We start from the raw sequence: 18,064 nt of genomic DNA on the forward strand, positions 1-18,064 counted from the left end.
AGTTGTAAAACCATTTGTCGAAAAAAAGCGTGCGACACGTTAACCTTATGCAACAAGGTTTTTTTTCTTATTGTATGCTTTACATTCCTCCTATTTATTGCCTGGTTCACATTAATCGCAATTCATCGACGATGTCCATTTACAATGATCAATCATTAAGAGAGAAAATTTCTGCACTGACCACAGACGATGGACCGTTGAAAACTCCGAGTAATGCTAACCAACTACCAAGTTTAGCACTAAGTTTACAATGATGGTTTAAAAAATGCACGTCGCAAAACGACTCGTAAATATGTGTAGTATAATGAAACGTTCAAAATGTCTTATGTTATCATTCTAATTCAATATTGTCAGTAAAACAGATGATTCCATATATGGTAGCCTTTTCTTCACTGTTGTAAAATTCCGTCCTTTAAATATCGTTTTTCAAAGACTAACCAAACGGTGGCAATTCACCTTTCCCCGCATGCATATTTCGCCGTTGATTAACCAACACAGCATTTGTAGTTCATGAAATACTCATGCACAGTACTGCTTTTTATAAACCGTAGACAGACCAGTATAGACATATGTATACTGCTAAGGTAAGGTACAGTGTGTTGTCATACGGCGCTATAAGCTGCACGCGTCACCCAAACGCCGTATAACAGCCTGCTACTTCCTTCGTTGATTCACAATCCATTCTAAACCCGAGTACAGTCTAGAAAATGAGACGAGAACAGAGCATTAAAAAATAGGCGATATACTGTTGAAGGAAGTAATGAAGTATATACATATGATAAATAGATCAGTGACTAGATTCAGAGCACTGCATGGGATTGGGTCTGGAAAATTGATCTCGAGTATACTGTATGTAGAACATAAATTTGCTTTGCAAGCATTTGCTTTACTCCTTTAGTCAGTTTGCTGGCTCGTGCATTACAAATTAATGGTCTACGAAACATCCATCACAAGTTGATTGGATTCTCTAAAATTGGATCAGTGAATACAATAGGGCTTATTCCTAAACCTAGTATCTTTTATAAACATGCAATGTAGCTACGTATATTTTTTACCCATGCATCCTTTGTAATAATGTAATAACACCTACCCTTCTCCGGTTAGCGCACAACATGCCTACAAAAGGGATAAATCAGAAATGCTGTCAAAGAATATTGCATGCCAAAGGAAAAAACACTTTAGGACCTGGGGACTAGAATTACAAAATCCTAGCTGTCCTAGCAATCCTTGGCTTTATGCTTATGCTTGTTTATTTATTTCAAGCTTAGCACTGGCTGTCACTCAATCACCATTTTTACTTTTAGACATACACGTTCCTCGCTGTTCTCATGATATAAACAAGCACATTCACGAAATCATAAAAGTAGAACGCCAACCAAAATTGGCCTATGTTCGATATATACTGTTCATACTGTTCCAAATCTCCTGACTATATTTTTATGACGGCACACAAACCTGTATATGCCAGCCATGGTCTTTTATCGATGTTAGATTTAGTTGCTGTGAAATCTCTGCCGATGTCATTGAGCCCTGAAGCACAAATATGGCAGATTAAACTAATCTAAACTTACCCATGACCATGTGTTCAGGCTGGAGTTGCGGGGGGGGGGGGGGGTGTGAACTTAGAGTACATTCACCCACCAATGCCTTAGAACTGGGTGGATTTAGCACATAAAGAACACACCTTTAAGTCTTGTTTGTTCGCAAATAATAATACACTTGCATGTTTCAGTTGCTAAAAACAAGAAAAATATTTTGATTTTGTGAACCCCTAAAAAGCCATGAAACCAGAAATTATCGAAGGAGATAGGACTTACTTCATCCGCTAACATTCTATATATTTCTTCTTTTATCACAGCTAGTCTTTCCCTATCGGTACTATCTATTACTATAATTACAAACTGAAAAGGAAAAATACAGTCGATGTATAAAATACAATCCATGTATAAAATACTGGGCTCATAAATAAATACTGGGCTCATAAATAAATGGTCTCATACCATCAGAAATATATATACAGTGTATGTGAAGTGACATGAAGCTGAAAAGGCTTATAGCATTAAGCATTTGGTATGTAATTCCAGGCAATTTAGCTAAAAAAATGCATATTTTCTGAAACTCCCACAGGTGAAAATATATGCACAATCACACTTACTTCTGTATTAGCGTAATATGTATCCCACGAAGAGCGCAGGGCATCTTGCCCTCCAATATCCCACATTAGGAAATGCATGTTTTTCCAAACAATCTTTAATTGAACACATTAATAGGTATGATTAGAGCAAAATAATTGAGGCATACATTTAAGTTAGACCCTCATAGAAATTCGACACAGCTTCATATATGTACCTCTTCTACATTGCTTCCTATTGTTGGGGATGTGTGAACCACTTCATTCATTAAACTAAAAAAAAATATTCACGGTTGATAAAAAATTGTATCTTGAAAGGTTGATCTGTTGATGGTTTTAATTAAAGAAAGAAGCTGGAGGAACATGTGAGAACCTTAGTAAAGTGTGAGAACCTTAAAAATTAGTAAAATACAATTCATAGTTCTACAACAGCTTAATTAAATTACGTTGAATTGGTTCTTCCAGAAAACCAATGCTAATCATGCTTTCAACAAGCAGCACCTTCATCAAAGCCCTGCATCAAAATACAGGGCTCAAAATAACAACCGAAAAATCTCTGGTCAAAGTGACCGCTCAACCCAATTTTAGCTCGGTCAAAATCGCTTTTTTTCTTCTCACTAATTCACACAATTTTTGAAAATTGAGATGACGAATTCAAGAAGCATTTTTGGCCAGTAGTTGTCCGTTGACCGGCTGTTATTTTGAGCTCTGGAACACCAAGATATTTTTTCTCTCATTAGATCCTGTCACATTTCTCATGTTTCTTCAGGTACCGTACTTAGTTAGGTTCTTAGGTACTTACAATTGATAAAGTATTGTTGTCTTTCCAGCATTATCTAAACCAACTATAATAACTTTGTGTTCTAAACAGAAAACAATATGTCTTTTAATAAAACCTTTTTTAATGCTTACTAAGAATTAATAATAATCCAAGGTGCTAATAAGATTTGCAAGGGTGGAGAATAAGGAAATGTGTGCTGTTTATGTCTGATTTTTGTAAACAGCCTTTTTTACTTGAGAATTGTACTAAAAAGGAATGCAGTTAGTCTTTTTCACATGTAATACAGACTTATACATGAAAATTTAAAATAATTTTCATTTTTTCTATATTTTGCAACCAAACTTGCCAATTTTACCAACCAGTGCCGTAGCTAGAAGCCAAAATGAGGTGCATATTCAATACTAATATACTAGCTTATGCCTGACTGACTTACTAATAACTATTCCTAGTTTTAAATTTAGCCAGTTAGACAGAGGAATAATACATTTTATGCTTGATATACCGAGGTATAGAGCTAATAACACAAAGATAAAAAAACAAGTGCTTTACTTTACTATCAAATAAAATCATATGAAGTAAACCAAGTCTATCGTTTTTTTATCTTTGTATATGAAAACACAAGTTACTTAATCGTACAAGCTTGTAGCAAAATTAAATTTCGATGAGCAAAAAAAATTTTGATGAGGTGACTTGTGTTTACATCTTTGTGTTATGTCACTCTGCCACTCTATCCATAAGATTTTGTACGCAATATTTTCTGTTACAAGGATAGGTATATATATATATATATAATATATAATGATTGCTTTGTATCAATATTTAAATTAAAACATTTCCATGCCACCTGTATGATAAAACTAGAAATGAAAATAATTTGCAAATTAAAATAATCACCTGATTACAAGCTCTTTTTTACAAGCAGTGTATATAAGGGCTTTAGCTAAGGATTTTATCTACTCTTAAATACATACATTCCTGCACCTGACTCGTGTGAAATATATGTCTCATTGAAGAAAATCATGGTCAATTTCAAGGTTTTCAGAATTGCAATAGAATCAAATCAGGTTGAATCAATTTTTCTTCTGATAAATCATTTTCATACTTCATTAAGATTCTTTGATTTACAGCAGTTCATTATTACACCATGAAATTAGGTAACACACAGTTACCTTGCTATTAAGTAAGACAATTAACTTCATGCTAATGCTCAATGATTTCAATTAGGGAATGTTGCTATTAACCAAGACAAAGGGGACTATCCCTGGGTCCCAACGAAAGGAGCCATTTGCAGTGCAATAAAACTACCCTTTTTATTCAAAGATGGGCCCTTCATGTTACTATTCATACCCTCGGGTATAGAAGCCTTATTGAAGCAAAAAAATACCTATACAATAGGACTACATAATAGTGTTTATATAATGAATTAATGTGACATGCTTGTTGAACCATCGGCAAGGTTGATGATATATTTGAATACTGTAGTTTATAATAGTACCTAAGACTGTTATAAAGCCATATGAAATGACAGAAATGAAAGACAACAGGGTTTAGAAAGGCATGCCTCGCTTGACATCGATACAGACCTAAACCCGACTAACAAAGCGCGTGTATGGCCTTGTTTCAAGTCGAATTACAAAATATTTGAGTTCGGCATCATCGCCATTTATAAGTAGCAAATTTTTAATAGCCAGTTCGAAAAGAAAAAAGAGTTCAAATGAGAAACCGAGGATGAATAACACTTACCTTCAGAAGAGAAAATAAGACTGCATAACTTTGAAAACAAAAAGCCCATTTCACGAAGGGCTTGACTGATAAATCACAGGAGAATTGTAGCTTTATATTGTAGTCGAAGTTGTCATATGAAGTACATGCCAGCATTTGTCGATATTGTCTCGGATTTTAGTTCTTTGTGTCCCAATAAAACAGACAAGGCCCTCTTTAAATTATCCTTTACGCCAAAGATGGTTGATTTCCGTTCGTACAGCTGGGATGAATCTTTTCAGGATGCAAAATACAGCGACAAAACAATACTATAATTTTTCAATAACATATGCCCTTGCTTATCATACATCATCATCAATGACGTCGCGCCGGCCTCGGTTTAGGACCGAGCCGGAAGTTATTAAAGACCAATCCAGATTAATCGGCGAGATCAGGAAATCGCACTTGCATTAAAAATTTCTCAAGACAAGTCGTTTTAATTGGAACTCAGAACTCGTTTTAATTGAGTTGATATCGATTCGACTTTTTAACCTAAACCTTTCCGATCTTATCTGCATGTTCATTCTATTGTAAATTTTCGTTTGCTAGGCCCAATAGACCTTTTTCATAATGACGTCAAACGCGGAAAGTCTGATGTTACACAAAGTTTGATTGGCTCGACAGTTTTGTGGAGCCAATTAAATTTCGTGTAACATCAGACTTCCCGCGTTTGACGTCATTATAAGAAAGGTCTATTACAAGCAAAATTCGCTCATGGACTACAAGGTCGCAATTGATATTATTTCACCTTTTCGCAGGCATTATTAGCAAAGCTGCGCGATATTGCAAATCAAACTATCAAAGTAGGGACATCCGACATCACAAGGTACTGTGTACCCCCAAACTAGCCTCTTCCTATATACATGTATACACGCTTAATACCGCAGTGAACAGCTCATCAGTGTGGTCAATGTGTTTGGCATCACGACATCACCCACGCAGTCTTGTAAGAAAATGAGACTTATAACAACGGTAGGTGCAAAAAAACTAATGGATAAATTTGGTAGGTAAGAAAGGTATCATCAGTTCTTGTCAAACCAATTCGAGAATAAAAACCACCTGTCCCAATACACACGAGAAGGCAATGTTGATATGTCAAAACTGAGTCGATAAACTTCAAGGAGTTTTCCTAATCTAATTGGATGCTGAGGGCTGATGCTGTGGTTTAAAATTAACGGTAATGCGCAAACATTTTATCGTGGATCGATTATAATCAAATGGGTCATTGCAACCTCCCAAGGCAGACTTTTCCACCTACGCTGGTCCATTAAATTGCTTTAAAGAAGTAGTAGACTCTTCACCAAACATGACATACCAGGCTTACCAGCACATGAATCAACGCCTATGTTGTGCAGTTCACAATTAGAACAATAACTGACATTAGCAATGGCTACAAACTCCCGCTTGAAAATGTTCCCTATTAATCGCGAACAAACCGATTTTTTCAAATCACAATTAATTACATTTATAGCTACAGTATTTACTTTTATTAATAATATGATATCAGTGAAGTGTCACAATGATATCGCTCAGTGGAGTGTCATATTTCTGCAGCTGTGCATTGTACAAGTACATTTTTCTCCTTAGCTAAAATGTGTTTTATATCAGGCAATAAACAACACCAACGCGTGTGGTCAGCTCTCGATACGTTTAAAAAAGCCTCGTGCTTAAGTTTTAACTTTTAAACACAATCTCGTCAGTTATCAGAGCCCCAGCACACTGCTAACGTCAAAATTGGGACCAAATTAAATCAGAGCCCGCATTCCACAGTCAATTCAATCGAGGGATTAAAAGTGCCAATTAACGAACCTACTTAGATATTTCCAGTCAATTCGCTAGAACACGTGATATTTTGTATCTTACTAAAGTAAATTAGTCCAGTTTTAATGTTCCCATATTTCCATCTTACTCGAAACAAGTTGCTATAACATGTTATTATATGTTTTAAAGTTCATATTTATTACTCTACAACACATTACAATGAAGTTGATCAATGTATTTGCTTAAAAATGCTTGTTTTGGTATACTTTTTCCCAAATAGTTAGTCAGTCGTCGAAATGCAAGGCCATTGGCCAATTCAAACACAGAAAGTTGACTATGTTTTTGATGAGTTGATAAGTTGTATTGAAACACAATGACATCATTCACTATGTTCAATGTAATAGAGAAGTAATTACTGTATGTAACTACTTCTGAAGCTATATTTATTATATGTTCTATCAATTGACGTAAATTCATACACTATAGTCTATATGTATTGCTGTTATAAATATATATTTTTTGAAATGTTTATTGAAGTTCTACCCAAATCTTACAGGATTTCAGTAATTCTTATAGGTTAAGTAATTCTTATCAACTTTCACATCCAGGAATCAGTGTTGCTAATTGTAATTCTGTAAAAACCCCAAGTAAGCCCTCAAAATATCCCAAGACCTCCTAAAAAATCCCGATAATCCCTGTCCATAGCCCCCAGTCCTCTTCGCCATGTTACGCGCTATGGTTACGTTACGTACACGAAATATTTTCTATTTGAATCCAGTCCCTAACCGTCACCCTTTCCTAACCGCTAATCACAAAATCCGTAGAATAACGATATAACCAATCTGGCCTGTGACATAATATGAAGGCTTGGGGCGTCATGTTTAAGAAGCAAAACTCAACAAGAAATCAAATTATACACGGCTGAAAAACTTCAAAATAAGTACGATGAATAATGAAAAATTCCAAAACATGTGAAATTTGGGCAATTTCTAAATCACGGAGTTCCCCAATGTTATGAGCGGAAGCACAGAAGCTGCCGTGTAACCCTCTTTAATTAAAAGACAATATTTTGTCTGGTTCTAATTGAATATTACTTGGAAAAGCCCATTGCATGTATATCACATACATGGTATAACAATTATACAAAATATAACTAGCTATTAACTAATATACTAATATGCAGAAAGAACAACATTCTAACCTAAGGGCCTTTGCTTGAAGACTTATATATATTACATGGTTTTTAATTAAACTCAACATCAACATTTCAATGTTTTGAGTGTGGTATTGGAGTGACACAGTTCCTCAAGTCTCTTATGACAATGCTCCATTGCCTCAATATCCACGCTGTGGCCATATGCAAGTACGTTCAACATATAGCAATTATCTTTTGTACGAATCAATGTGGCCATGTTAGTCTCAATAACAAATGACAAAATATGAACAACTTTGACTTTAAAGTCTCTCATGGCAACTCCAATGTACGCGTCATCAGTGTGAAGAGGCTTGCGAATGTAGATATAACTCATTAAAATGTCCAACAAATCTGCAGAGAAGAGAATAAACGCACCAGCATTGAAAGGCGGCCATATTTTTTCAGGGAAATCTTCTTCGCTTACCTTCCATTTTCCATAACGAATAACATGTGCTTTATGGTATGTTCCCCCGCCATAAAATCGAGGGGGTGATCCCTGGGAAACGAGATAGTTTATAACGTTTGGTATGCGCACGTAAACATCATCGTCCGTTTTAAGAGTGTACCTCGTGCCCAGCAATGAAGCCCACAGCTGGCCCATGTACAATTTCACCATGTTGTTCCAATAATTATCATTAATGTCACCAATCAATATGTCATTGTGTGCTTTGGCTTCTTCAATGTTCTTTTTGTCATCCTCTCCTCCCGCCTTTCCAAGCACAAACACCAAAATCCACACCTTGTCTTTCAAATTGGGGTTATTCATGACGTTTGAATACTCGCATGTCTTTCTGTTTGCCCAGGTTTCGCGAATTTTCGCTCGGCGATGTCTGTATTCGTCGCCTTTTGCCCCAGAGTTGACAAGAATGACGAGATAAAAATCCATCCGCCCGCTGGCGCTCTGAATAGGTTGGTTTAATTTCCGGGTAGACGAATTTAAAATCTACATGGGGTTGACCGATTTCATCAGCAGGTGGCTTTCTTGAAGCAGGCTTGTTTCCACTGGTAGTATTGTACTTATTGTATGTATTGTTTGCGTCCAGAGGTATTATTCCAGTGGTTCGTTCATTTTGCGAAAGAACATACACATTCTCCCAGATGTATAGCACAAACAAAATTTGGAACCATACAAGTACAAAGATCACCCAGCATTTCTTTGTTCTACTGCGACAAGGATTACATATCCTCATTGGCATCTCAATTGCACGTTGCGGCTAAATAGGTAATAGATCAGTTCAGTTTAAATTAGTTGGATCGTTATCACCCAACCGTAATATTCAACTTCAACTTTAGCCAGCCCGACAATTTGAGTCATGCTATGCTAATATTTTGGTGTTTATTGACTGTGAAAGCAATGAATTTCTGAAATTTCCAAAAAAATGAATAATGATGACATAAAATTTCCATAGCATGACTAAATCGTCAGGCTGGCACCACTGTATATACAGGGTGTATCAAAAAAGAAGACCTTTAGAAATCAAACTATTGTTAGTATATAGGTAATAGTATTGAAATTTTCACACCAAATATAACTTTTTAATAGCTTTAATTCGACATACAGCCAAACGTCTGGCGTTAAGTATTTCAGCTCATAACTTAGAAAAACAATTTTGGCTTCAACCTAATATGGATGTTTTGTCAGGAGTTTGTCAGAAGTTAGCGTTCCAGTTTACCTACAGTTCAATGCCGCCCACTCATGGGTTGGTGCCACTGGTTTGTATCGACGTTAATTAAAAAGGCTGCGTGGGAGGATTACGTGATGTATCAAATATGGCTGACGGATGCTTCCACAACAGAGGATTAGGTAATGTATCAAATATAGCTGACGCATGCTTCCACAACAGAGTATTTAAGAGTGTCCACACACTAGTCAGTCCATAGTTCTTGCAGTAAATCGAAGTGAATACATTTAACACTTGTGGTGACAAAGATAAGCAAGATGGACAGAGACGCTCAAGAATACGAAGACCTAGCCAAACCACAATATAAATCTGGCTGTAATTTTATCAACGAAGTAAATATATTCCTAGGAGCCAGAGTGTTAGACATGGGTTGCGGTACAGGTAGTGTTACAAAACATATCGGCGACATCGCTGGCTCTGAAGGTCAAACGGTTGGAGTCGATCCCGATGCCGCAAGAATCAAAATTGCTGAGGAAAAATATAAGGAACAGGGCAATCTTCAATTTCACGTTGGCAACAGCGTGGATGGATTTCCACACGATAATGAGCCGTACTACGATTTTCATGTAAGCACGAATGCATTTCACTGGTTCCCGGACGAGCACAAAAGGTTATACATACAGAAAGCCCACCAATCGTTAAAACCCGGAGGAAAGCTGTCGATTTTGTGTACGAGACATGTTGGCCCGGTTTACACCGAAGCGTTCGAACGACTCAATTACCATCCCATGACTCAAGATGAATACGAAAAACTTTTTCAAGACGTAGGATTGTTTAGCAATGTCATTGTCAAACAAATGGATTATGTGGCACATTATGAGTCATACGAAGAATTTAAGCGTTGGGTCAAGGCGTCTACACATCACAACATCGACGATGTGGATCCAGCCGTTGCGAAACAAGCGATGGCTGATCGAGTTACATTTCACGACGATGGCAGGATTGACTCCAAAATGCAATGCGTTTCAATTACAGCTACTAAGTGAAAAGAACAGTCTTGTGTTTCAGACGCAATTTGTACTTCTTAGGCAATTATAATATGGATTTCAAACTTCATGTGCAATTGCATGTGTACTTTTATTTTATCTCATTAGCATCTATTAAATCACACTGCAAAGAATATACAGTGGGACACTTAAGCCCGGAAGCATTTTAAAAGATGTATCCCTACGCATACATTTTACCCATCATTCTCCCCCATTCTTTTGGGGTACTGCCGTCATGTTAGTGCATGTTACGCGCACGAAATATTTTATCTTTGAACTCCCAAACCGCCAAACTTCCTGACCCGTAAGTCTTCAGTGCATTTTAGCTACTAGCACTATAAATGCATATTATAATATATGACAGACACATTACAGTTTTGAAAGGCTTTTTGGCGCATAACTCGATCGAAATTAATCAATGAATAAATACTTTAGTAATTCAGTCCAATCTCCAAATCACAATATCGCAACTGCATCAACCGAGATGTTTATTGCCGTTACAAAATGTTTGATTGCCCTGCTAATTTTGCTATGCCAATTTGGGGGCCGGGGTGTCCCCCTTGAGCCTCAACCTATACCTTGATCCGCCACTGGTGGTTGACCAAGGGAAATAATAGGATTACTCCAAACGGAAACATGGCTCCATAACTGTGTTAAATGTAATACTTGCGCATTGTGATATGTAACTCTGTGAATGACCCTAACAAAGACAATAATACTGAAATAAATGCACTCTCACAAAAACAAGGAACTCGAATTTTGAGAATTGAGAATGCACTTGCGCCCCGTAAGTATCCTAATTTGTGCAGTAGGCAGAAAAAAGCAATTTTTTAGGGCCGTGAGGCATTGTGGTTGTGCGCAGTTCTATTGGCAACTCCAATATACGCGTCATCAGTGTGTACGGGCTTGCGAAGGTTGATATATCTCTTTAAAATGTCCAATAAATCTGCAGAGAAGAGAATAAACGGCACCGGCATTGAAAGGCGGCCATATTATTTCAGGGACATCTTTCTCGCTTACCTCCCACTTTCCATAACGAATAATGTAATTATGTTCCTCCGCCATAAAATCGAGGGGATGATCCCTGGGAAACGAGATAGTTTCTAATGTTTGGAGTGTATCTTGTGAGTCGTGCCACCGTTAATAGAAATTTCTATTAACTGTGGTCGTGCCCAGCAATGAAGCCCACAGCTGGCTCATGTAGAATTTCACCATGCAACCTCGCAAGCCAGAAAGAGCCTGGCTTACGAGGTTGTTTACCATGTTGCTCCAATAATTTCTCCGGCGTTAGCGACGGAGTTGAAAATTCGCCGTTTAACAAGATGATGTGGTCGTGTACGGGCGCGTTGACACGTCGTAGTTTGCAGAGGATTGAAGATTTAATATAACTATATAAGCGCGAATTCCAAAGACAAAGTGTAAGACAAAGCGAATATATCATGTGGTTTATTTACATTTTTGAACAATTGAACTTCTATACTTTTTAAAGTACGATGTGCTTCTGAATTTCGCGATCGAACAACATTTAAGTTCGCAAGGCATCTAAATGAATATGAACTGTATTGTTTATGTTCAGAAGCTTTATATTGAAGACTGGCAAGTGCACGGCACGCCGGAGTTAACGCCAGAACAGGCGTCTTGTTATCATTAATGTCACCAATAAATATGTCATTGTGCGTGGCTGCTTCAATGTTCCTTTTGTCACTCTCTCCCCCGCCTTTTCAAACACAAACACCAAAATCCACATTTTGTCTTTCAAATTGGGGTTATTCATGGCGTTTGAAAACTCGCATGTATTCCTGTTTGCCCAGGTTTCGCGAATTCTCGCTCGGCGATGTCTGAATTCTTCACCTTTTGCGCAGAGTTTACAAGAATGATGAGATAAAAATCCATCCGCCCCCACTGACATTTTGAAAGGTTGGTTTAATTTCCGGGTTGACGAATTTAAAATCTACACGGGGTTTGTCACGATATTATGATTGATGTATCCCGAGTTTACAATGTATCGTAATGAACAAACACGTTACAGGGTTGACCGCCGTTTATTTCATGAGCAGGTGGCTTTCTTGTTACTGTTAGTGATGATTTTCGCGTCCCGATAATTTTATTTCTTGCCTTATTGTAAGTATATGTATAGTATAAAGGAGATATGGATCCGGCGTTATGTCACATGCAGTCAGTGGTATTCTGTGCAGTATATGTGCCGGTGCTATCGGCGTTGCCACTAATTGCCACGTTTCAAAATATCTCGCTATTGTATTGACATTGCCATAGCCTAGCAGACTACTTTGTCATGTTAATCGTGCAAATGTTAAGTTATTATCATTATTCATTTCAATGGCCCGATTTATACATACTAGAGACGGATTCTATCAAATTTATTGTATTTTATTCTCGTCTTATTAGCTCTATACTTCGGTATATCGAGCACTCTGATCCTAAACTTAGATTTAAAATATCAAGGATGACATTCAGTATGGACGATAATTATATAGTTCGTATTCTGAGAATCGAAAATTAATGTATAAATTCAAATAAACTCAAAATATCCTCAAATAATGCTTAATGCATTGATCAAGAATGACTTGCAGAGAAAAATCTGTTGCATGGAAAGAAGCGAAGTTATTCCACATTTTGTACGTGAGATACCCGGCAGAATTTTCCTGAGTGGAAACTAGCCTTAACGGCCCTACGTGTATTCACTCGCAGCATTTCACTTATTAATTTGGTTAGTTTGGAACACGCACACAGCATCTTAGGACGCTATGTTACAAAAAATAACTTACTTACCTCAGCAGTGACGTTTTAAACATTTAAAGGCGGTTCTAAGCAATTCTTCGCAGTGATACTTTGCCTATAAAGTGTAATGCAAATTGCAAATTCATAAGTGCAAGCGCGTTGTACTATTGCTTGAGTCAGGATTCAACAGTGTTTCCACAAGGCACCTTGAAAATATCCTTGATTCAGCATTAAAATTTCTTTAAATTTCCTTGAAGCAAAATTTATTGATTTCCGCCTATTAATTTTTAATTGAACTAAACACAAAATACTTGATCTCACAATAATGGTGCCCTGAAAAACATGTATTAATTTTCATTTTTGCGTCTTTTTTGAGTTTTTCGAAGCTATCTCAAATATTCCTTAGATTTCCTTAGATTTTCTAAGATTTCCTTAGATTTCCTTGATTCTTTTTTTTTCCTTGAAACCGGTTTTTTAGCCAAAATTTCCTCAAAAAAGGAAATTTCCTTGAAAGTGGAAACCCTGGGATTCAAGGCAGGACTCGAACCAGGACTCGAGCCAGGACTCGAGTCAAGAACTCGAGTCAAGGACTCGAGTCAATCAACCCTTCTCACGCAATGCGACCAATTCGCCATATTTGGATGACATATAGTTGATTTTATAATAAATCATTTTATGAAATAAAAATTGGGGGTAACATAACTCGTAACCAACAGGTAATTGCTGTCTAAAATATCGGATGCAAATCGTTAATTTTCATTTCTGACCATGGCATGGGGAATAAAAACACATTGTGTTTCTATTATCCATTGTTTTAACTTTCAAATTTTTACGATTTAATGGTGCATGCACCGTAAATCGTAATGGTAAAAGAATTAGCCTTTCTAACGCTATGCGACCAATACAATGTTGCTGACTAACTAGAAGTTTTGCATAGTTCTGTTTTTGAATTCATTTAGCGATTTAAAAATTGTGGACTCAGGAAATGGTATCATAAAAAATCACATTTAACGAATTCGGAAAAATTCTAGTCTACTTAAAACCTGCCGCACACGAGAGCAACTAGCCGAGCTAATAATCACTCGTGTCTGTTGGCGTAAGCAAATTTTTCTCTTGTGCGGACAAATTTTAAGCGCTTTTGTTCATTCGTGGCACTTTATTTTGGCACGAATGAACAAAAGCGCTTAAAATTTGTCCGCACACGGGAAGAACCATTAAACTGGGAAGAACCCGCTTACGCCAACAGGCACGCGGGAAAGACGGCAATAGAAGTTTCCATCAGCCAGACGTAGATGGGTCATTAATTCGGAGCTTGTCGGCTCGAGTCCTTGGCTCGAGTCCTGACCTCGAGTTCTGACCTCGAGTCCTGACTCGAGTCCTGGCTCGAGTCCTGACTTGAATCCTGCCTCGATATTTAGGTACCCTCCTTATGCATAATGACGTATCAAGCTGTGACGCTTGCAGGGAATTTTGGTTTTAGTAATCACGGCGAAAAATTCAAACTTCAAAATTGTCTACTAAGACCGTGACTATTAAGACCAGAATTCCATGCAGGTGTCACTATAGCTATTGGCCGTGTCGTGAATCGTATACTCGCTAATACGAGTATGTCTTGGCAACGGTCATTAGTCGATGAAGAGATAAAATGGGAAGACCATATCAATAGCATCAGCAAAGTTTCAAACGGAATGGGAACTGAGATAAAATTAATCAAGTCTTGCGCTCTAAGAGGATCATTTACGCAGTAATTTTTGCTACGTTGATTAATTAGTTTTACTACCCTCCAACGGTGTTAAAACTTGAAATAATCTGCCAACTGACTTCAATAATCTTATGATTTCTAACAACGTTTTCAAAAATAAACTAAGGATAACAGTACTTTTCAATCTCTTCAATTAAAATTTCTAACCTTTATTATTTTATCTAATACTTATGTATATATATTTTAGTCAATTTAGATGTTGTAGTTTGTATATAGATTTTTACAACTGTTTTTTTTATATATATTTAAAAAATTATTGTTGATATTAGCTACCCTGCTGTCCGTGCATGTACATATAATTAACTATATTAGAATTACTTGATATTATCATTATACGGATAATATAATATAACCTGAGGGCCTTTGTAAGGATCGAGGCTTGTTTCTTAATAAATTAAATGTCAATTAATTTCAACATTTCAATGTTTTGAGTGTGGTATTGGAATGACACAGTTCCTCAAGTCTCTTGTGACAATGGTCCATCGCCTCAATATCCACGCTGTGGCCATATGCAAGCACGTTCAACATATAGCAATTATCTTTTGTACGAATCAATGTGGCCATGTGATGCTCAACAACAAATGACAAAATATGAACAACTTTGACTTTAAAGTCTCTCATGGCAACTCCAATGTATGCGTCATCAGTGTGAACGGGCTTGCGAATGTAGATATAACTCATTAAAATGTCCAACAAATCTGCAGAGAAGAGAATAAACGCACCAGGATTGAAAGGCGGCCATATTTTTTCAGGGACATCTTCCTCGCTTACCTTCCACTTTCCAAGACGAAAAACAGGTGAGCTATGGTATGTTCCCCCGCCATAAAATCGAGGGGGTGATCCCTGGGAAACGAGATAGTTTATAACGTTCGGTATGCGCACGTAAACATCATCGTCCGTTTTAAGAGTGTACCTCGTGCCCAGCAATGAAGCCCACAGCTGGCCCATGTACAATTTCACCATGTTGTTCCAATAATTATCAATAATGTCACCAATCAATATGTCATTGTGTGCTTTGGCTTCTTCAATGTTTTTTTTGTCATCCTCTCCTCCCGCCTTTCCAAGCACAAACACCAAAGTCCACATCTTGTCTTTCAAATTGGGGTTATTCATGGCGTTTGAATGCTCGCATGTATTCCTGTTTGCCCAGGTTTCGCGAATTCTCGCTCGGCGACGCCTGTGTTCGTCGCCTTTTGCCCCAGAGTTGACAACAACGATGAGATAAAAACCCATCGGCCGGCTGGCGTTCTGAAAGGTTGGTTTTACCTCCGGGTACACGAACTTGAAATCTACATAGGGTTGATCACCATTTACTTTATCTGGTGTTGGCTTTTTTGTCGGAGATGATTTTCGCTTTCCGTTAATCTTCATTGTTGGCAAGGAAAATCGCGAAGCAGGTTTGTTTCCATTGGTTTTGTACTCAGTATTGTAAGTATTGTTTTCATTCTGATATATTCTTTCAGTGGTTCGCTTAACTTCCGAAGGAAAATACATATTCTCCCACGTGTATAGCACAAACAAAATCTGGAAGCATATAATCAAAGAGATCACCCAGTATTTTGAGATTCTTCTGCGACAAGGATTACACAACATTTGCATCTGTTGCGCGTTTCGTTAATTCAGGTAAATAGATCAAAATTTTTTTAAAGGGGATCGTTATCTCGTACTGCCAGTAGTATTCTGTTAGAAGCGTTTTGAGTGACTTGCCACGTTTCCGATAAATGAAAACTAGGACCAAGGGTAGTGACGGCATTGATGAGCCGCCTTTGCGATACCTAGGTAACAAATGGATTTTTAACTTATGCTAATAAAAATTCAACTAAAGAAGAATCAGGATGAACAATAACCCCCAGCAAGGTTGGATTTTAAACATTGTATTTTCAGAAAAGATCTTTTTAATGTTTTTTTTTCTATATGTTCGGGCCACGTAACCTACAACATTACACGTTACCAGGCGAAGAATAAAAGAACACGTTAACGGTCGCTGGCTCTGTTGCATGGTAATAGGGCGATTTTTTCCAAGGCCAATTTGCAGATTCTTGGTTACTTCTATGAAATATATTTTCTTCAGGAATATTACCCATATTTCTTTCAAATGATCACATTTAAAAAAGATCTTAGCAGCACGTAATCCTCAAAAAGTCCTGCTTTTGGAAATAAGAAAATTTGGCACTTCAATTTTGCCAAATATTATGCACTTCAATATTATAAGAAAGTGGGGGGAGTTTTATATTTATTATAAATATTTACCGAAGGAAACACAAAAGAGGAACACTCTAAAAATGCTTACAATAGATGATAGCGTGATGTGTTATACGATATACATAAGTGGAAAAATTCTGACCAATTCACCACAGGTAATGACATAAAAAGCCGCGTGGGAGGAATGAGGATTATGGAATGCAATCAAATATGGCTGGCGCGTATGCTTGGACAACAACAGAGTATTGAGGATTGTCCACATGCTAGTTGTCCACATTGATTTGATCTATAAAATCAACAAAGATCAAACATTTTAGATTTTTTCAAAAGGCAGAATGGAAAGAGACGCTCAAGAATACGAAGACCTAGCCAAACCACAATATATATCTGGCTGTAATTTTGTCAACGAGGTAAATATATTCCCAGGAGCCAGAGTGCTTGACATGGGTTGCGGTACAGGTAGTGTTACAAAACATATCGGCGACATCGCTGGCTCTGAAGGTCAAACGGTTGGAGTCGATCCTGACGCCGCTAGAATCAAAATTGCTGAGGAAAAATATAAAGAACAGGGCAATCTTCAATTTCACGTTGGCAACAGCGTGGATGGATTTCCACACGATAATGAGCCGTACTACGATTTTCATGTAAGCACGAATGCATTTCACTGGTTCCCGGACGAGCACAAAAGGTTATACATACAGAAAGCCTACCAATCGTTAAAACCCGGAGGAAAGCTATCGATTTTGTGTAGGAGACATGCTGGCCCTGTTTACGCCGAAGAGTTCGAAAGATGCAACTACCATGCAATGACTCAAGACGAATACGAAAAGCTTTTTCAAGACGTAGGATTGTTTAGCAATGTTATTGTCAAACAAGCGGATTATGTGACACATTTTAAGTCATACGAAGCATTCAAGCGCTGGTTCAAGGCATCGGCACAACGCGATCTCGACGATGTGGATCCAGTTATTGCGAAAGAGGTCATCATCGATCGACTAACTTTTCACGACGATGGCGGGGTTGACAACAAATTGATACGCGTTTCCATTACAGCTAGAAAGTGA

General features: G+C 37.4%; 5 protein-coding genes across 6 annotated transcripts; 2 read left to right on the plus strand and 3 right to left on the minus strand.

Annotated features, from left to right (window-relative positions):
* Positions 1-54: 54 nt before the first annotated feature.
* LOC114527894 (ADP-ribosylation factor-like protein 5B) lies at positions 55-4,972 on the minus strand. Its single transcript, XM_028549607.1, has 9 exons — positions 4,656-4,972; positions 2,934-2,994; positions 2,350-2,404; positions 2,156-2,248; positions 1,818-1,901; positions 1,685-1,735; positions 1,456-1,530; positions 1,091-1,116; positions 55-700 (listed from the first exon to the last, which is right to left on the minus strand). The coding sequence occupies exons 1-9, from the start codon at positions 4,702-4,704 to the stop codon at positions 655-657; spliced, it is 540 nt and encodes a 179-aa protein (XP_028405408.1). The 5' UTR covers positions 4,705-4,972; the 3' UTR covers positions 55-654.
* A 1,623-nt stretch (positions 4,973-6,595) lies between these two features.
* Positions 6,596-13,177, minus strand: LOC114527886 (beta-1,3-galactosyltransferase 1-like). Of its 2 annotated transcripts, none has more exons than XM_028549599.1 (2): positions 13,088-13,177; positions 6,596-8,843 (listed from the first exon to the last, which is right to left on the minus strand). In XM_028549599.1, exon 2 carries the CDS (start codon positions 8,513-8,515, stop codon positions 7,694-7,696), a length of 822 nt encoding a protein of 273 aa, XP_028405400.1. In that variant the 5' UTR covers positions 8,516-8,843; positions 13,088-13,177; the 3' UTR covers positions 6,596-7,693. The 2 variants fall into 2 exon arrangements, with proteins under 2 accessions (XP_028405400.1, XP_028405399.1); XM_028549598.1 differs by lacking the exon at positions 13,088-13,177 and adding an exon at positions 9,307-9,386.
* LOC114527887 (uncharacterized methyltransferase Aflv_0758-like) lies at positions 9,345-10,473 on the plus strand. The gene is made up of 2 exons (XM_028549600.1): positions 9,345-9,433; positions 9,660-10,473. The coding sequence occupies exons 1-2, from the start codon at positions 9,400-9,402 to the stop codon at positions 10,295-10,297; spliced, it is 672 nt and encodes a 223-aa protein (XP_028405401.1). The 5' UTR covers positions 9,345-9,399; the 3' UTR covers positions 10,298-10,473.
* Positions 13,178-15,108: 1,931 nt separating the features above from the next.
* LOC114527805 (beta-1,3-galactosyltransferase 1-like) lies at positions 15,109-16,169 on the minus strand. The gene has a single exon (XM_028549499.1). The coding sequence runs from the start codon at positions 16,167-16,169 to the stop codon at positions 15,210-15,212; it is 960 nt and encodes a 319-aa protein (XP_028405300.1). The 3' UTR covers positions 15,109-15,209.
* A 1,166-nt stretch (positions 16,170-17,335) lies between these two features.
* Positions 17,336-18,064, plus strand: LOC114527806 (uncharacterized methyltransferase Aflv_0758-like). The gene has a single exon (XM_028549500.1). It carries the CDS (start codon positions 17,336-17,338, stop codon positions 18,062-18,064), a length of 729 nt encoding a protein of 242 aa, XP_028405301.1.

The sequence above is a fragment of the Dendronephthya gigantea genome, unplaced genomic scaffold, assembly GCF_004324835.1.
Source record: "Dendronephthya gigantea isolate DGI-Jeju-01 unplaced genomic scaffold, DenGig_1.0 000047F, whole genome shotgun sequence".
Lineage (NCBI taxonomy): Eukaryota > Metazoa > Cnidaria > Anthozoa > Malacalcyonacea > Nephtheidae > Dendronephthya > Dendronephthya gigantea.

What these genes read in the sequence shown, in the direction of transcription:
- LOC114527894 (XM_028549607.1), bottom strand. Translation starts at nt 4,704, where the DNA reads ATGGGCTTTTTGTTTTCAAAGTTATGCAGTCTTATTTTCTCTTCTGAA. An exon ending in ACCATGGCTGGCATATACAG is followed by an intron (nt 1,117 to 1,455) that starts GTTTGTGTGCCG and finishes TCCCTTTTGTAG; the next exon opens with GCATGTTGTGCGCTAACCGG. An exon ending in TGTGCGCTAACCGGAGAAGG is followed by an intron (nt 701 to 1,090) that starts GTAGGTGTTATT and finishes CTCATTTTCTAG; the next exon opens with ACTGTACTCGGGTTTAGAAT.
- LOC114527886 (XM_028549599.1), bottom strand. Translation starts at nt 8,515, where the DNA reads ATGGATTTTTATCTCGTCATTCTTGTCAACTCTGGGGCAAAAGGCGAC.
- LOC114527887 (XM_028549600.1), top strand. Translation starts at nt 9,400, where the DNA reads ATGGCTGACGGATGCTTCCACAACAGAGGATTAG. An exon ending in CTTCCACAACAGAGGATTAG is followed by an intron (nt 9,434 to 9,659) that starts GTAATGTATCAA and finishes ATATATTCCTAG; the next exon opens with GAGCCAGAGTGTTAGACATG.
- LOC114527805 (XM_028549499.1), bottom strand. Translation starts at nt 16,169, where the DNA reads ATGAAGATTAACGGAAAGCGAAAATCATCTCCGACAAAAAAGCCAACA.
- LOC114527806 (XM_028549500.1), top strand. Translation starts at nt 17,336, where the DNA reads ATGGAAAGAGACGCTCAAGAATACGAAGACCTAGCCAAACCACAATAT.